Source organism: Hemitrygon akajei, chromosome 32 (assembly GCF_048418815.1).
Source record: "Hemitrygon akajei chromosome 32, sHemAka1.3, whole genome shotgun sequence".
NCBI classification, from domain to species: Eukaryota; Metazoa; Chordata; class Chondrichthyes; order Myliobatiformes; family Dasyatidae; genus Hemitrygon; species Hemitrygon akajei.
The window spans coordinates 26,208,819-26,220,866 of NC_133155.1; the positions used below are offsets into that span (position 1 = coordinate 26,208,819).

The window sequence follows — 12,048 nt, forward strand, 5'->3', positions numbered from 1 at the left end:
CCGAGAAGAGTTTATTCATCCTATACGCCAGGAAAGCACTAGATCCTTTTTTCACCTTTTAACTATTTCTATGAAACTTTGACTAATTGGGGCAGCTGCTTAATTGGCCGGAAATGTACTGGTCCCAATTAACTGGAATCAACTATATTTATTTATTTGTACCTATATACAAATAGCGAGGAACATTTCAGAAGCCTGGTGGCCTACTCCTATTATTTTTGTGACTAACCATTGGCGACATCATATTCTCCTTGACTGAAACAGAATCTCATTCAGTTGCCATGCTGGTATCATTTGCAATGGCAGGTAACTCCTCCTAATATGGGGAGTAAAATACATCTTCTTTGGAGTAACGCGTGATGGGGACGGTCACCTTGACATAGCATCTACTGATCTTCTGCACTGCAAACAAACCAAATCAACATTCACCTCTTCTTTCATGCTGCACCTATTTTGAGAACTAGCAATCTTAAATCCAGAATAACTGTCAGATCCCATTTTCAATAATGACAGATACTTCAAGATAGTTCAAGGGGGATATTAGAGGAAGGTTTTTCACTCAGAGAGTGGTTGGTGCATGGAATGCACTGTCTGAGTCAGTGGTGGAGGCAGATACACTAGTGAAATTTAAGAGACTACTAGACAGGTATATGGAGGAACTTATGGTGGGGGGGCTATATGGGAGGCAGGGTTTGAGGGTCGGCACAACATTGTGGGCCGAAAGGCCTGTAATGTGCTGTACTATTCTATGTTCTATTACTTAGTATGGTCCATGGTCCATTGTTAAAGCAATGTAATTAACTGAATTAAAATGGTTTAGTTGATGCTTGTGACATACCACCAGCCAGGGAGATTTCCTATCAACAAACAATTGCTCATAAAGATTTCCTGAAAGTGATCAATGAGTCTTGAATATTCAAAAAATATACTGCAGGTTGTGGGAATCTGAAAACAGAGAAATCTAGAGACGCTCTATAGGTCAGGCAGCATCAGAAGATCCTTCAATAAACCACGGAAAGAGAGAGAAAAAACATTCATTTTAAGTTTCCATTAAGTTTGGGGGTGGAGCAGGTTGAATAGAATAAACAGAATACCTGTGATCGAGTGAGGCTAGGCTTGCGGTGGATATTAGTTGTAAATGAAGCTGGAAGAGGGAAAGCTTCTGTGTGATATATAGCAAGTCACAGGTTGGGGTTGTTGGCAGAAAGAGAGGAAGCATACTGAACCAATATCACAGATGGCTGACTTGCAGCAAAAATGGCCAGTTCTATCATCATCGAAGAAAAGATGTTACTGAAAGTTGGAGAATTCAATATTGAAACTTATTGGTGAAAGGGATATTGTGCTTACATCTGAATGAAGAATTGAAACAGTGGTCTTTATTTATCAGATTTCAACAATTGGAAATCAAGATCTAAATATGACAAATAAAATTTCACTTTTGAGATACAAATGGACCAATTACTAAGCCAAACCACTTTAATTCTAAATCTATTCCCGAACTTCTAATAAATCACAGAAGTGAGGCTATAGGATGACAGAATGAGAGGAATAGGGTGCAGCAAGGGAAGGAAGGTTAATTAAATAACTTTACAATGGAACCTGCAAACCTCAAATTCAGATATTGTGTTCACTTTCCTTGAAATGATTTCTCTCATTTTTTTTCATCCATCTGCTTGATCTGGAAACTAAAAGATATGCTGTGTTGGACAAAAAGAGAACATTTCTCCAAGTTCAGATATAAGTCACTGTTAGAAATAAATAACTGGAAAATAAATCTAGTCTGTTGCAAATGAAAGGTGGTTGACTGCATAGAGACTGAGGGGTTGAGAAATAGGTGTCCAGTTTTTCAGAGCCTATAATTTCTTCAAGAAACAATAATAATGATACTATTTAGTCCCCAGGCCATGGTTTCCACCACCTCCAGTTCCAATCCCAGCTACAACCACCTTGACTTTTCATGTCACTGCTGTGTCCTCCTGTTCTTCTTCCACCACTGCTCCCTACTCATCTCTGGTCTCCCATGCTTCCTCTGCCCCACAACAATCCTTCTCTCCTCTGAACCTCTGCTTACTCCCCTCCCATCTCCCCTGACCTCTCCAGCCGTCTGTCCTGTCCTCACACTACTCTAGCCCCTACCATAGCTTCATCATCCCCTTTGACCTTCCGCTCTCTGAGACAGAATATTCACTCTTCAGCAATGGCTTTACCATGAGTTCTGTGCCTGCCATGACGTCGAGCTCTTCTTCCATCATCTCTGCCTCCGAGCTTACTTCTTTGGCAAGGATTCCCGAACCCCTATTAATTATCCCTTCTCCCATCTTCAACCCTCTTCTCTCCTTGAATGTCCCGCTCTGCCCTTCTACCCACTCTGGACCTTTTAATCTCTAACTACCGGAGGGGACATTACCAAGCCCAACTTTGCCACTCCTCTCACCCCACCCCTTCTAATCACACTGCTCACCACTCTCTCCGCACTAATCCCAACCTCACTATCAAACCAGCAGACAAAGTGTGCTGTTGTCACCTGGCAGATTGCCCTCTACTTTGATGAAACCAGACAGCAGCTCTCGGACACCTCCTCTAACTACTGAACCAGGACCCCACTCAGAAGCATCTCACTCACCATCGTTGACCTCATCACCTCTGGCAATCTACTGTCTACAGACTCCAGCCTCATAGTTCCCTACCCCGCACTGCACACTTCTACCTCCTATCCAAAATCCACAAACCTAACTGCCCCAGAAGGCCTACTGTTTCCACTTGCTCTTGTCTCACTGAACTCCTGTCCTCGTATCTCATCTCTACTTTGTCTCCCTTAGTTCAGTCCCTTCCCACCAACATCAGTGACACTTGACATGCTGTCCATCACTTCAACAACTTTTGGTTCTCTGGTCCTGACTGCCTTTTCACTGTGGACGTCCAGTCCTTCTACACTTCCATGACCCTTCAGAAAAGCCTCAGTGCTCTCCGCTTCTTCCTTGACAACAGACCCAACAAATTCCCCTCCACCAACACCTGCCTCCATCTGGCAGAACTGGTACTCATCCTTAAGAACTTCTCTTTTGGCTCCTCGCACTTCCTCCAGACATCAATTGCAGCCCTGGGCCCAGCTCTGTTGGCTTCTGTTGTCGGCTAAGTGGAGCCTATGTTCATGTTCCATGTAGCCGACCCTGATAATGCTCCTCAACTCTTTCTCCACTACACTGATGAGTGTATTGCTGCTCCTTTTGCACGTGCAAATCTCATCAATTTCATTAATTTTGCTTCCAATTTCCACCCCACCCTTAAGTTCAATTAGTTAATCTCCTACATCACTCTTCCCTTTCTTGATCTCTCTGTCTCCACCTCTGGAGACAAATTATCAACTGGCATCTTTTGCAAATCCACTGACTCCCACGGTTACCTTGACTACATCTCTTCCCACTTGTCACTTGCAAGGAAGGTCTTCCCTTCTCTTGCATTCTCCATATCCACTGCATCAGTTCTTATGATGAGGCTATCGAGATGTTCTCTCCCTTTTTCTGAAAATGAGGTTTCCGGTCCTCAGCCATCACCCGTATCTACTCTATTTCCTTGAATGTCTGCCCTCACCCAATCCCCGTAAACCCCCCATGACATAACAAGGATAGATAGAGTCTACCATCTCACAAGCCTCTGCATCCAACACATTATTCACTGCACCTTCTGCTATCTTCAATGAGATCCCAGCACTAGGCACACCTTCCTCTCTCTTCCCCTCACCACATTCTGCAGCGATTCTTCTCTCTGCAGTTCCCTTGTCCACTTATCTTTCCCCACTGTTGTCCCTCCAGGCACTTGTTTCTGCTAACTGTTACACCTGCCCCCACACCTCCTCTCTCACCACCAGTCGGGGCCCTCAAACGTCTTTCCAGGCGAGGCTGCTTTTCACGTATGAATCCATTGCATCCCGAGCGCCAGGTGCGGCCTTCTCTACATCAGTGAGATCTGACACAGAATGGGGGATTTGTTTCGCTGAGCATCTTCACTGTGTTCACTGCAAGAGCCAGGATCACCTGGTGTCCAGCCGTTTTAATTCCGCTTTCCATTCCCACACTGACATATCTGTTCATGGCCTCCTCTACGGCCATTTTGAAGCCAGACCTTTCTGTTCTCTTCCCCCACCCATCCTTGTCATTCCTTATCCCACGGTCCCTTTACCCCTTCGCTTTCCCCTCCCCCACTGTCCATTATCTTCACCTTCCTCACTCTGATTTCCCCATTTCCCCACCTCCGTCCATTGTCATCTATCCTCCCCTATTGGATTCCTTCTTCTTCAGCCATTTGCCTCTGCTTTCCCTGCTTCTCACTTAATTTCCTTTTCTCCCCCTCCTCCCCACCTTCCTGTCTTCTCCCTCACTTGGCTCACATGTTTCCTGCCAACTTATGCTCCCCCTTTCCTCCCCACTCTTTGATTCGGGCTTTTGACTTCTTCCTTTCCAGACCATGAGCAGCATGACGGTGTAGTGGGGTGGCTCTGTAGGGTGGCTGTTAGCGTTACACTATTACGTCACCAGCAACCTGGGTTCAATTCCACTGCTGAATGTAAGGAGTATGTACAGTACCTTTTGCCCATGACCATGTGAGTTTATTACGGGTGCTCTAGCTTCCTCCCACTTTCTAAAGCCATACAGATGCGAAGATTAATTGATCATGTGTCTAACTGGGTGCTGTGGGCTCACTGAGCCGAAAGGCTCTGTCACCGTGCGCTAGAATCTGAAACACTAAATTCTAATGAAGGATTTCCTTTCAAAATGTTGGCTGTATACTTCCATCCAGAAATGCTCTTTTCCCTATTGAGGTCCTTCATCATTATGTGTGTATTCCTCACAATAAAGTTTTTTTTGGTAAGACATTTCTCTTCACAGCAATATATACTTTAAAAAAAATCTAGTTTTAATTACATGGATTTGAATTTAGAGTGCGACTGTTGCCTCCCAATGCTGGATGAATAATTGGTCAGCATGTAATCAATCTTGCCATATGTGATTCTGTTAAACACCATACTTAAGGACTGATGCATATCACAGTTTTCAAAGAAGATTTGGAAATAAGTTCTATATTTCTTAACAGATTTTTGCAGTAAATATCTATGATTTGTTTTCAGAAAAATGTTCAGTAAGCTGGCATGGGAGGAATGTATATGCACTGGCAGATAAGTGTTGTGGGTTACTGCATTTGCCAGTTCAGGGTAGGAATCAGATGCATGCCCTTCTGCACTGTACCTAATGCAGTTCATATGTACAACACGGCCTCATTATCAATATGACCGAGAAAGCAATGCCGACGAATACTTAAAGAGTTTTATTTTCCAGTCTCACTGATTGAGTAACCAGCAATGCATTTTATATGTGCGATATGATTGACAGAATTTCCCCTTTCTGTATGGTAATATATCAAAGTTCTGTGAAGCGGAGGTAGTTCATTTACAGTCTCAGTGCTGCATTTGACCCTGAGAGAAGCTTTCAAATTTCATCTCTTTTCTGTCAAAAAGATGACCCGCTTCCACCTCCATACGCGACTGTGGCTCTCCCTCAGTGCATCTGCTGCTGAATTTTCATCTGTACCAGAAGTCTTACTTCAACGCGACTCAAACTGTTCTTGGTATTGATATTGGGTTGCTTCTGTCACATGTTACGAGATACAGTGGGAAACTTCAGTTTTGCAAGCTACCTATACAGATCATTTCAAAACCTAAATGCTTAGAAATCATACAGGGAAAAAGCAACAACAGAATTCAGAATATAGTTGTATGCTTAAAGTTAATGAGAAAGTTCAATGGAGGTAGAAAATAAGATGTAAGAGCCTTGACAAAGCAGATTGTGAAGTCAACAGTTCATCTTTAATGGACAAAAAGTCCATTTAAGTGTTTTATAACAGTGGGATAGAAGCTGTCCTTGAAAGTGGTGGTGTGTGCTTTCAAGCTTTTGTACCTTCTGCCTGATGAAAGGGAGTAAGCAGAGGAGAGAAGGTCTAGGATGGGAGGGGCTTTTGAATAGGTTAGCTGCTTTTCCGAGGTGTGAGAAGGGTAGACAGAGTCCAATGTAACCCACTTCCTTTTGTATAAAGGTACTTGTAGCGGCCAAAATATTGATCCTAAATCAAAAACGAATTGTCACCAGCCAGTGACCCCAGGTGGAGTTGTTACATTTGCATGACGCACCCTCAGCTCCAATGAAATGATTGTTCCAAAGGTTTAAATCCTTTATTAGCAATTAGAAAACATACAATCTTGATCCAATATTAAGTGGTATTAAGTGGTCAGCAAAGATATGACCTCCACTGGCACCAAGCTACAAGAATAAGCAAGAATACATAACTTATTCCTTTCACTTTTACTACACCCCCACTAATGTGACTAGTTACCATAATGCACATAATTAATGGTCAACACAGAACACATGGCTCCTACGTTGCTTATCCAAAACTCTGCTTTCTATACTTCAGCTTGTAGTGTCCCATACATCCAAAACATCAGGACTGACATCCAGCAATCTCCTAGTTTTAACAAGTTCTAACTTATTTCATTAAATTTCTCCTTCTCTACAATTGCCCTGGAGCAGCACAAGTCTTGGAGATCTCTGTGCTTCCCTGTTTCTGGTATTCTGTGCATTGATGCTCTGGAATACCAGCAATGTTCCCTCTAATTTTTGGTAGTCAGTGTGTACAAAAATCTTATGCTGTGCAATATTTTTTCCCGTGACAAAAGTATGTGCACACTGAATGTACACATGGCACAGTTTATGTAGGTTTACAAAATATTTGACATAAAACTGCACAGAATAACAGCAAAATAACATACATATTTAAGTCATTCAGTTAATTTTTCTCTCTCCTGTCTTTGGTGTTTACCCATTCTTTGCCATTGCTGGCCATTCTTGTTCCTCATCTTCAGGAAACGTTTCTTCTAAATGAACACAAAGACTACTTATAAAAGTCAACAACAAACTTTTATCTACTGTGACGTTTTCTTCACATTGTTGGCCTAGCAGAAGTTTAAACAAATTTGCGGTTCTTTTGCACTTCACACCCTTCGCTTCTCTTGAATTCGACACAGTGAATCAATATTTTTTTCAATAGAAACTTAGTAAACTATCTACAGGATTTGAAACAGACCATTGTGAACTTTACGATATGAACACTGTCCGCCAAAGATGGCTGCCGCCGTGATGCAGCTGTACAAACCGGAACAGGAAAGGTGAGGTGACATAAATTAGCGATGTGCATTGTGATATTTGAAAAACCAACTAACTAGTTAACAGAAATATTTAGCTAAAAGATTTTCAGTAAGTATAATTATTCATTACTACATTATTTTAGGTAACTAACCTTTTGTGCGCACATTAATTTCCTTTGTGCGCTGGTTGAAAAATGTGTGTGCGCACTCACACGCGCACAACTTAGAGGGAACATAGTATACCAGTAAGAGAAGCAGGGGAAAATAAACCATAAAGTACAAGAAAGTAACAAAAGAATTTATAGGAAAAAAAGTTAGAAAACTGAAAAAGGAAGACGTATTTCTGTAGTTTGACAATGGTGACTTAAGACCTGAATGACTTCCTGTCCTTGAGCGTTAATAGGAGCTACCTGCTGAAAATGGAGCAAAGACTCTCATACTAAATTTTGTGGCATCAATTGCTTAACTTGTTTAGTGTGTATGGAAAGAGTTAAATTTGATTCCTTCGTGGCATGTGATAAAATATGTAACACTATAAGGAAAAATAGAAATACTTTAAGGTCCAAAGATCCAGGCCAGAGCCTATGTCTTTATGTCCCACATAACAACATCAGAAAAGGATTAAATAGTTTTGCACAAATTGTTAACAAAATCCTTTACTCATTCTGTAACAGAAATCAAAGATTTCCACTTTTGAGAAGATGTGGGCTTTCATGAGCAGCAGGCAGCAAACGGCCCTTGTTAAGTCCAATGAAGAAGGAATCCAGCGAGTTCTTGCTGCCAATTATGCCTTTCTAATGGAATCTACTACCATTGAATACATTACCCAGAGGAACTGCAATCTGACCCAGATAGGAGGTCACATTGACTCGAAAGGCTACGGTATCGGAACTCCCCTAGGTATGAGACAATCAGTTCTTAAAAAAAATGTTATCACAGTAGGTTTTAATGCCGACTGGGGTGGACTCTGTTACCAGCTGATTAAAAAGTTCATTTTATCCTCTGGTTTATTTATTGCAAGTATTTCTAATTAAAATTCAAGTAGATAATGTTTCATGACAGATACAATTCAATTTAAAACAATTTAACAGGTTTGCCAAGCAGATTGTTATGAATTATTGTATATCTGTATTAGGGTTTTCTGCTGCTAGTTTAAATTGATTGTCCAAATTGAATTTGGGAAAATGCCATGAAAATATCTTCCACTGCCATGGCTTTACGCTGGTGGTTAGCATAATGACAGCTAGTGCAAAGCCAACCTAACTGAGAGTGACTAGATGTCGTCAGTCTGCAAGCTTTGCTTCCTATCACTTCACTTCAGTCCTGGCTATCAACCAAATGTCCCATTGAATTATCATTACCCTTAATATTTAATGTACATAACTGAGCAGGATACAGAGCTGGTACACACCAACACTGCCACTTTGAAGTGGCTCCAGTTTACCCAGAATAACTACAGACTACATTTATATTCTTCTAATTGACCATTAAATCCATAAGACCATTAGACAGCGGAGAATAATTAGGCCATTTGGCCCATAGAGTCTGCTCCACCATTCAGACATGGCTGGATTTTTATCTCTCTCAACCTCATTCTCCTGCCTTCTCCCTGTAACATTTGATGCCCTTATATCCACCTCTGCTTTAAATATACCCAATGGCTTGTCCTCCACAGGCATCTGTGGCAATTAATTCCACAGATTCACCACCCTCTGGCAAAAGAAATTCCTCCTCACCTCTGTTCTAAAGAGGTGTTCTTGAATTCTGAGCCGTGCCTCCCCCATTATTGGAAAATAACTCTCCACATCCACTCTATCAACTGTAGGCCTTTCAATATTTGATAGGTTTCAATGAGATCCCTCCTCAATTTTCTAAACTCAGTGACTACAGGCCCAGAGTTATCATATGTTAACCTTTTCATTCCCTGGATCTTTTTCATGAACCTCCTCTGGACCCTCGACAATGCCAGTACATCCTTTCTCAGATAAGGGGCCCAAAGCTGCTCACAATACTCCAAATGCGATCTGACCAATGTCCTATAACGCCTCATTTATACTCAAGTCCTCTCAAAATGAATGCTAAGATATGAATTGATAGAAGTGCACATTAACTGTGTTGTTTTTTTAATGTGTCGTTATTTACGTACTTCCTCTTCCTTCACACTGCAGGCTCCCCATATAAAGAAAAGATAACTATTGCAGTTCTACAGCTTCAGGAGGACGGCAAGCTGCACATGATCAAAGAGAAATGGTGGCGTGGCAACGGCTGTCCTGAGGAGGAGAACAAGGAGGCCAGCGCTCTTGGGATCCAAAACATCGGGGGCATCTTCATTGTGTTGGCAGCTGGGCTGGTGTTGTCCGTGTTTGTGGCAATAGGAGAGTTTATTTATAAGCTCCGAAAAACTGCAGAACGTGAACAGGTAAGAGAGAAATAAAAATCAAGTGCCCTCACCTGTTTACAGCAAGGGGAGATATATAGGCTGTTATTCCTGATAATAAGTTTCCAAGGCGTCCCTGGAAACAGGACACTTTTGATGTTGTCTTTCCCTTTACGCTTTATCTTTTGCTTGCCCTCAGCAACATGACTGATTTATTAGGTTCACAGGCAGGTATCTGATCTGGAACTCGTTTCAGAAAGTTTGGAGGAGCGTGTGGTCTGAAAGTAGCTCAGATCTCCCCACGCTAGCACAAGGTGTCTAACTGCGTGTCCGTGTGGTAACTTTGCTTTCCGTTGGAGGCTCCTGTCGGAATAATGAATGAAGCTGCACATCCGCAGTAACACCGAACGAGGAGAGCGACACGTTCAGTGTTTATTGATGAAAATCAAAACACATGCAGAAACTGGAAAGTTGTAATGAAGACAAAAAGCACTGTAAGAACTCAACAGGCTGGATAGCATCCGGGGAAGAAGAAAAGGAGTGAAGATTTCAGATCGGAGACCTTTCATCTGTACAGTCTTCCACTTTCCTGACTAGCTGACTGTTTCCAGTATTTTTGTTATTACTTATCGATTTCCATTACAGTGATATTGAGGCTGCTCCAGACAACATTGATGGCCTCTGCTTAGCAGAAGAGAAAACAAGCAAGAAGAAAAAAATAATTTAGCCGAGGCCCCCATTTCTAATCACTGACCTATGATAGGTTTGTCAATTTGAAAGAAAGTTGTCTAGGCCATGCTCAGATTTAACTTGAATGCTTTACAGCATTAAATCATCTGCTCCTAACTCGGTGTTAAAACATTACCCACAATGTTATTGGTGCTTTGAATGAATTGCCAGAACCTTGGATCTATCCTTCAGCAGAAATCGAATAAGCTGATTGATCTGAAACGAAACTTTTGCAGCACAGATTCCCATGTAGATAGAATTTATTTGAAAGGGAATTGGAGAAATACTAGAAAAGGTAACTTCAGGGATAATAAGACAGTTGGCTACTATCTTTGTGTCTCAGCCGAAATGGCGACTATTTATTCACCTCCATAGATACTGCCTAACCGGCTGAGTTCCTCCAACATTTTGTGTGCTGGGATTTGCAGCACGTTCAGAGTCTCATGTGTTTAAGATTATTGCTGCTGTATTTTTCCCCAGTGTATGAAATTGATGGGAATGTGAAAGAATAAAATGAGAACAGTCTGTGTGGAGTACCTGCATTTCCCTGTGACTGCCTGAATCTTTCTCAGTTACTCCCATTATCCAAACGATGCGTGGGCTGTTAGTTTGATTGTCAGTGTGAATTTCCCATTGTTTGTAGGTGAGTGACCAAGTCTGGAACACTTTACAGAGGCACTTAGTGGGAATCTGATCATTTTGTGAGCTGACATTGATTTGATTGGTCAAACTGACCTCTTTCTATGCCATCTGGCAAAATGAATTGGTGCAGAATTAGTCTAAATGGGTATTTGACGGTCGGTGCAAATTTTGAGGTGCTGTACTGTATGATTTTGAGATGAGGTATCAGGACAGGAGATGGGAATTTTCAAGAGTGTTAGAAGCACACTCTGAATGCCCTTTGTAAGTACTATAGATTTTCACTGTAATTTTCAGCATAGGGTGCAGAGTTTAAAAGCAATAGGGCTGACTAGCTGGAGCAGACATCAGCTTTCTGTTATCTTCCCAACAAGTTCTGGGCTGATGTGTTCCACCTGTTCGAGTTTACTTGTCATTCTATCGTACGCATGCATACAGCTTCCCTCCAGGGCCCAGGTACAGTCATACCCGGCACAACACACACAGGGCGCCATGGTAGAGCGGCGGTGTCAGAGTTCAGAGGTCAGTTCTGGCGTTCTCTGAAGAGAGTCTGTACATCCTACCTGTGGAATGTGTGTGTTTTCTCCAATTGTTTCAGTTTCATCTCATAGACATACCAGTTAGCAGGTTAATTGGTCATTGTGATTTATTCCGTGATATATAGGCATCCGTTAGTCTCATGAGACCATGGATTTGCGCCTTGGAAGGTTTCCAGAGCACAGACCTGGACAGGGTTGTATGGGAGACCAGCAGTTGCCCAAGCTGCAAGTCTTCCCCTCTCCACGCCACCGATGTTGTCCAAGGGAAGGGCACTAGGACCCAAGCAGCTTGGCACTGGTGTCGTCGCAGTGCAATGTGTTGTTAAGTGCCTTGCTCAAGGACACAACGCGCTGCCTCAGCTGAGGCTCGAATCAGTGACCCTCAGATCACTAGGCAGATGCCTTATCCACTAGGCCACACGCCAACATTCCATGATTAGGCTAGGGTTAAATCAGGGGTTGCTGGGCAGTGCAACTCAGCGGGTCGAAAGGCCCTGTTCCACACTGTATCTCAATAAGTAAATAAATATATTTACGATATTACATACAGTCACAAAGAGATAGTA

General features: G+C 42.2%; 1 protein-coding gene across 2 annotated transcripts in view; it reads left to right on the top strand.

Annotated features, from left to right (window-relative positions):
- Positions 1-12,048, top strand: part of LOC140719685 (glutamate receptor ionotropic, kainate 3) — a 554,019-nt gene that overhangs the window by 528,007 nt on the left and 13,964 nt on the right. For both annotated transcript variants that reach the window (XM_073034483.1, XM_073034485.1), the window contains 2 exons: positions 7,873-8,098; positions 9,367-9,617. In XM_073034483.1, coding sequence (XP_072890584.1) covers positions 7,873-8,098; positions 9,367-9,617 — 477 coding nt within the window. The remainder of the gene's footprint in view (positions 1-7,872; positions 8,099-9,366; positions 9,618-12,048) is intronic.